Source organism: Numida meleagris, chromosome 1 (assembly GCF_002078875.1).
Source record: "Numida meleagris isolate 19003 breed g44 Domestic line chromosome 1, NumMel1.0, whole genome shotgun sequence".
Lineage (NCBI taxonomy): Eukaryota > Metazoa > Chordata > Aves > Galliformes > Numididae > Numida > Numida meleagris.
In genome coordinates, this window is record NC_034409.1 from 106,943,428 (window position 1) to 106,950,500 (window position 7,073).

Below are 7,073 nucleotides of genomic sequence, written 5' to 3' on the forward strand. Positions count from 1 at the left end.
TGAAACTTGCAGGGAGGGGAGGGGGTAGGCATGTCTAGCTCCAAGGTGATTTTTCCTGCTTACATTCTAATAACTTGAGACGTTCTTGAGCCAAGTTTTCATCAGTGCACTTCCATATCGGACAAGAGTCAGGCACAGGAAACAATTAACTAGAAAAGATGAAGCTTCTGATCACCTGAGATGGATTGAAATAATATCTTGGACAGCTGCCCGGAACTATAAAACAAGAAGGCAGATGATCTGAATGTCCCCGTCACTAAGACAGCAGCATTGTTTCCTTACCTTTGCAGAGTGAGGAGCAGTGGAGTTCTTGTGTTCTGTGTTCGGTACCCCAGGAGGTGGCGCCCACGTTTTGGTTTTCAAACACAAGTTTGGAGCCCTTCCACAGCAAATTCCATTGCTTTGGTTGAATTCTTTTAGACGTGCTTTTGATTTTTCTTCCTAAGTATCTTACTCTGAAAGGGACCTTAAAGTCCTCATCATTTAGTGTTATCCTGCTAACCTCCCCTAAAGTCTTATTTTAAAAATCCACTATTTTTAAGCCCAAAGTTATTATCTTTAAAGGTAAAATGGTGTATGCATGTTGATAAATTTAGGGGATTGGTCAAGCAAGACAGGTTAGTACAAACTGCTTAACGTGGCATTTTATTTCACAAATTGGAAAGCTGTCTGGTTTTGCTCATTGCTGTCCTGACATTCACTGAAGCCAACCTATTATGACACAGCTCTGCTCACAGCGGTACTATACAAGTTTTCATCTTTTTCGGGTGCTTAAACTTCTCCTGTGCACCTGAAATTACCATCATCTTCAGAACACCCTCTGTGCTTCAGCCCTATTGAATCCAAAACTGTAAAGCTGTCTGAAACATATTAATAACCATCAATCATTCACGCTTCTCTTGCTCTTTTTTCCCCATTGAAGGTGGCCCATCTAAACAAAACACCTTCTACATTTGTGTGCAATGTGAGAGTAAGAATTTACTGCAAGAACAGGGATTTTTTTTTTTTTTAATCCGTACGGTCTATTACAGACAACTATAAAAGGTTTACCATTCAAGAACTCACTAATTTTTCAGGACAACATGTAATTCTGATGAACATTTAATCTGTAAATATTAACAATTCTTCTCTTTCTGCACCAAAACAAACTCTTTTTAAAAATAAATAGCTTTTTTTTTCCTTCTAGTAGTTTAGAAGTAGCTACTGCCTACACCATGATTAATCTTTTGTTTTTCTAGGATACTCAATAGCATTTCCTAAGAAATGCAGGTTACTGTAAAGACTACAGGAATCTGTGCTGACAGTTTATGCATAAATACTGGCACAATTAATTTTTACAGTTGGCAGATAGATGAAATTTTTTATGAATAAACAAGGTATTGTGTTTCTTCAACTGCTTTATTTTTAGGGACCCAGAAGAGTTCTGAAGTGCGCTGTGCAAGTATATCTTTTCCTTTGGTAGAGGTTTTTTTAAATGTACATGTAATACTAACTTCAGTTTTGCATAGTTTTAACTGTGTTTTTTTTTTTAATTTATTTTCTGTTGTTGCATAACTTGAACGTTCTCTTAACTAGTGTTTTCTAGTGATTTTTAAGTGCTGATCACAGTCTTCTGGTTTGCTCATGTATTCCCTTTTATTTTGTACCCACCGATTTCCCACTCTGTCCTGCAGCATCAACCCGCTGTGACTGCCCACATCTATTGCCATCCTGCCCCCCAGGAAAAGTGACGCCCTTTTCCACTCTTCCCCCTTTCCACAAGACAGGTCTGAAAGAAATCCAGCTCTCTCCCTTTGTGCGAGGACTTGGCTTCAGAAGTAGATTTACTGTGGGGTTTTCGCTCCTGCAGATCTCCAGCCTTGCCTTCAGGTGACCTGAGCCTGGCACAGCAGGTCAGCCTGGATCCCTGCTGAGAAACTGCGCAGAGAGAGTGCATCGAGGACATACTCCAAGACATGCCACAGGATGTCCTCAAGCTACAAGAGCTTTGGGATTGCTGACAGCAAGGACCAGCTGCCTATGGTAAGTATCTGCTGGACTGAGTGGGTTTACAGGCTTGTTTGCACCCATGTGGGACTGCACGATAGGGACCTGTAGGCCTAACGACTGCACTGACACCAGCATTTCCAGAGAACGGGCCACAGAGATCCTGTGCAAAGCCATATCAAAACATCCACCTTCAAGGGAGGGATTTTCCCTATCCTCTGATTTTGTCCTTCTTCCTTTCCTCTAATGTGGAATCTAGGTTACGATAACTAGCTTTGGGCCCACAATGTGTTGAGGTTTTCCTGTCTATCTGGATTGGAGAGCAATTACAAGTCTATTTTTCTTGTGTATCTCTGGATTAACAAAGTACGGGAAAAACACAAAAACATGCCCCACCTTAAACAACTTCAGGTATAAAGCAAACCTCTACATAGATCAGCAACATCCTGGAACTAGACTTACTAGCTTTTCAGGTTTTCTAGCTTATAAACTGGAATTGATCATTACTCACTTTTTGCCTTCTGTTAGAGGAACTGGTTTTGCATTTCTGGGAGTGTTTAAATTGTAGTATATCCACGCGATATCTAAAAGCCTCTGTTTCCTGCAGACCTTCAAGGTATACAAGAAGTAAATGTTTTTATATTAAAATATCTATTAAAGTCATTGTTTCTCCACATTGCTCTTCATGTTACCACAACTAAGGATACTGAGATTCCACCTGAATCATTGGCACAGACACACAGTGAAATACAGCTGAGTTATGGCTTAAAGAACTGCTCTTCCTCATTGCACTTTGTACCTCACCCTAAGAGGATTAAAAAGACACCATTGGCCATTTGTGCATGAGCAGAGAACTTTGAAATTAACTAGCTCTGAGAACTGGGATGACACACATGGCAGCTGATTGGCCAAGTGGGGTAAATGCAGAAAGCAACTCTGGAGGTGCAGCCCCTCAAAGGGCAGGCAGGAGCTTGCTCTGTTGTCATTTCACAGCATTAGCAAATGCCCATAAACGTTCTCCATCAACTGTGGCCTAACACATAGGTATTCTGCACATACATCCGTTCCATTTACTGTCTGCAGGAGTGATTTGTTTCATGAAAAGATTTCCTACGCTGCTGCTTATCATCAAAGGGTCTCACAGCCTCACGAGCATCTAAAGTGAAGATTAATGTTTTGAAATTTTTTTTCTAAGCTTTCAACTTCCAGGATGAATGGCAGAAGAGTGAATACAAATCATGATATTTCAAAAGTGTTCTGCATCCCTTATCTTTGATTAATTACTAAAGAGAGAAAAGTATCACATTGCTTTCACAGACGGAAAATTGAAATACTTGAAGTATTTAAACTCTTTAATTTTCCTAGTCCTTTGGTATTTAAAATTCCCCCCTCAGATAGAGACCACTGGATCCCTGGGCTTTGGCAAGCAGAACAATGGAAGTGTTGCCCTGTTTCATAGCAAACACCTGGGTATAGTTCAATGTAGTTTAGGCAGTAATGAAAAAGAAGTAAAATGACACATTTTTCTTCTGGTTTAAAGCAGATAAACTGGTTGTCGCCCAGTTGACATCGATCACTAACGATGTTTTGTCACAGTGGTGACAAAGCACCTCAGGGCTTGAAATTTTTATCAGTGGAATGCGTGACCCACTGCTGGTCATACAATAAAATTATTGCAAAGTTAAATTATCCCGAGTCCTAGTGAATTTTCATTGTTTTAATAAAATCTGCAGAATTTTTCATTTTGGTGCCACCATTAACTGTAGCATTTGGGGTTTAAGGCTTCCTTATTTTTACTTTAAAGGCAAGAAATACCCTCTTTAATAGTTTCAGTCATTTATTAACAGACATCATTTTCTGATGTGCCATCTTACAGAATAACACTTCCTACAGAAATAACCGTATATTATATTTGGAAAACTAATGAAGAACAGTGTTGTCCTTAGCTCTTTTTTGCCCACTCTTAGCTCCTTTTCCTTTTTGCTCTATGCTTTTCATTTCTTAAGTTTATTTGTCCCATGCTACCACTTGAATTATTTACATGCCTAGGTTTTAATGAATGTTGCTTTTCATTTGCATGCTCCAGTATGTTTGACAGTAACAAGCAGCAACTACTCCTTCAGATTTTACCTTTATAGGACTTGCAGATGAGGACAAGAAATGCCTCTTCTCCAGTGACTGGAACCATCCATAGTTTTCATAGGTGTCCTAGTAGGAAGGTCAAAGTCAGAACTGACAGGTGCTGCTGAGGTTCACTATCCCACCCAAACCTGCAAACACCCATTAACAAAACCTACTGAAAAATGGAATATTAAAAACCCAGCAAGCCCATGGCATGCGGCTCCAGTTGGGCAATGCTCCCAACTAGAAATCATGCATCACCAGCATTGTGCTGTAGTTCCACACTCCTGTTGCTGCCCCTCACTGGAAGTACAAGAGGTGTCCATTTTTTCGGAAAGGTAATGAGAGCCAGGCACTGACCAAGTTCCCCACCAGGAAGGAAATATCCAGGCAGTGGTGTGTGATGCCTTGTCTTCAGCCAGCATGGCTCACAGCAGCAAAAGGTGAACAAAGAGCTCACTCCGGTGGCCTGGTGCCCATAGTAGGGCCATCTGGTGCCACACTGGAAGGGTGAGGAGGCCTCAGTGAGGTCCTGCTCATGGTTTTCTCCAGTGCACAGGTCCCATCAGCTAATACACCATGTAGACCCACACCATTGTTGAAGACAAGCTGTAAAAACTTAGCTAGCTGAAGATGTTTGTTGTATACGTTAAGCTGACAAGCAAAGGGCAATTAATCATCCCTGCTCAGATGAACATCCTTTAACCAAGGACATCCTGGAGCAAGTAGGCCTTGAGGAGAACATTAATCAGGATGTTTTATGTGCATTGCCAATTCAGCAAGAAAACTGGGAAACTAAGAGACCCTTAATTGAACTACCCTCATTATAATCACTCCTGCCGACCCTTTTATTTTATTATTTGCCCCTTGAGCATGCATAGTTGCAAAAGGATTGTTAATGACATTGTAACTCTATGTAACTTATTAACAATCATTGTAAACAAGATGGATTCGGAAAATTAGTAACTTTTCAAGCTTTGTGTATAAATATAGTGTGGATAGTCCTGTTTGATTTGTGGGAAAATACTCCACACCCAAATCAGCACACCCTCAAGAGCAGTCGTGGCCCTCAGCAGCATCAGGCCCTCCACTGACCCATCAAGGAGGCAACAAGAGAGGCCTCCATGTCACCAGAACCGAGTGCCGTTCCCAGCGGGACCCCGCAGCCCCCTCGGAAAATGGCGGCGGCAGCTATCACCCTCCACGGGAACGCCTGGTGACCAGGGCAAGGTTGACTTGAGGTCAGCTCCTCAGCCCAGGAAAACCCCCTCCACTTTTCTCCGTGAGAGAGCATGTCACCCAGAGCAGCAGGCTACGGGGCGGAGCCTTGCCGAGGCGGGGCGGCGCGGACAGGTGGCCGCTCCCCTTTCCGCTCCACCGCCTTGCTGGCTGCCCGGCGACGCGGGGGGTGCCTGCGCCTGCTGCCGGAGGGGAGAGGAGGAGGAGCAGCGCGGGACGGTGGCGGGTAGGGGGCGGGCAGCCCATCCCCGTCCCGAGCGATGTGGCAGAGGCGGCACTGTGAGTAGCAGCCCCGCGGTGTTTCTGTCTGGTTCCCCCAGAGCCCAGCTTCCCCCGGCTGTCAGCCGCCTGCAATACGAGCCCCTGGGCAGCCATCGTACTGGGAGTCCACGCCGGGGTTTTTTTAGACCGGCAGAATTTAATCTCAAGTCTCCAGGTGATTCTTTTCCCCCTTGAAGGCCGGCCTTGGAGGTGCGGGTATGTGTTAGCAAGGCGTAGTAGCGCGAGCATTTGAAGTCAGCTAAGCACAAACAGAGGTATGCTGTGCTTAAGCTGCCGCCAAGGTACAAGTGAGCACCTGAGGAGAATGGAAACTGGGAGCTGCTGGAAAATGGGACAAGTCTTTTGTGAGATCTTCTGACATGCCCTTCCCCACCACCACCTCATCTGTCCACACGTTTTCATCCTCTCTATGCCTTTCTGCCCCTTCAGCTGTCTGGCATGTTGCTCAATATCTCCCCGTGACAGGATGCCACGAGGCCTCTGTCACCTGCTGGAGCTGCCAGCGTGCCTCTCTGTGGCACACGGTTCCCATACCACTGAGTGTCACAGCTGTGGTGATCCACAGCCTTTCAACTCAGCATGAGCAGAGCCTTACTTTTGTGAATGTAGACCCAGTTTCTCACTTCATAACTTAAAAGTGCTGCATGTAGCAAGCCTTAAGTTCTCTTAAGTTTGAGTGTATGGTTTAGCCGCTATGGCATAGGAACTCAGAAAATGTGCGCAGTATATGTGACCTCTGTAAGTGAAGAGTACCCAGTGGACCCCACAGGTGCCTTCAGTGTGGTCCCCCACTGGCTTCTGAATCCCCAAACGCAAAGCCAGAAGTTCATTGGCAACGTTCTGCAACAGTTTTCTGAACTCCATCCCTGAAGGCGCTCAAGGCCAGGTTGGATGGGGCCCTGGGCAGCCTGAGCTGGGGAGTGCAGCCCTGGCCACGGCAGGGGTTGGGGCTGGCTGAGTTTTGAGGTCCCTTCCAACACAAACCATTTTGTGCTTCTATGATTTCACTTAGCCTGAGGTAATAATTGGGAAATGTGTTCTCTCTCTGAAGGTTCACATAAAATTTCCTCTGTCTTAATCCTTTGACTCTTAAATATGACACAGAACATTTTAAGAGCTCAGACCAGCAGTATCTTAAAAAAGATTTACTGTCCTCATTTTTTTTTTTTAATACAACAAATGAGAAACTGGGTTTATTTATAGAAAACTTTAAACGTTCATAATGATCTGCATTCTTCCTCACTGAGATTGAAGGGTTGAAGTACAACTGCAGCTCAGGTGTTAAGGATGACTAAGTCAGAGAGAATTTCCTGGTTTTATTGCTATTATAAAGAATAGGGTGTGTTTGTGACTCTTTTTAGTAATGTTTAGAGTTAACGTTACCACTGTTTTCTACTGAGTTTTGTTATTTTTTTTGTGGTTTTTTTTTTTTTTTTGGGGGGGGG

At 43.8% G+C, this 7,073-nt stretch overlaps 1 protein-coding gene and 1 long non-coding RNA gene across 3 annotated transcripts in view; one reads left to right on the forward strand and one right to left on the reverse strand.

Annotated features, from left to right (window-relative positions):
• On the reverse strand, positions 1–5,318 carry LOC110403158. The gene is made up of 3 exons (XR_002441529.1): positions 4,117–5,318; positions 2,498–2,595; positions 1–216 (listed from the first exon to the last, which is right to left on the reverse strand). It is a non-coding gene; the product is annotated as an uncharacterized LOC110403158 (long non-coding RNA).
• The window catches only part of FAM3B (family with sequence similarity 3 member B), an 11,705-nt gene continuing 10,100 nt past the window's right edge, over positions 5,469–7,073 (forward strand). For both annotated transcript variants that reach the window (XM_021406040.1, XM_021406051.1), the window contains exon 1: positions 5,469–5,625. In XM_021406040.1, the coding sequence (XP_021261715.1) occupies positions 5,607–5,625 (19 nt within the window). In that variant the 5' untranslated portion in view covers positions 5,469–5,606. The remainder of the gene's footprint in view (positions 5,626–7,073) is intronic.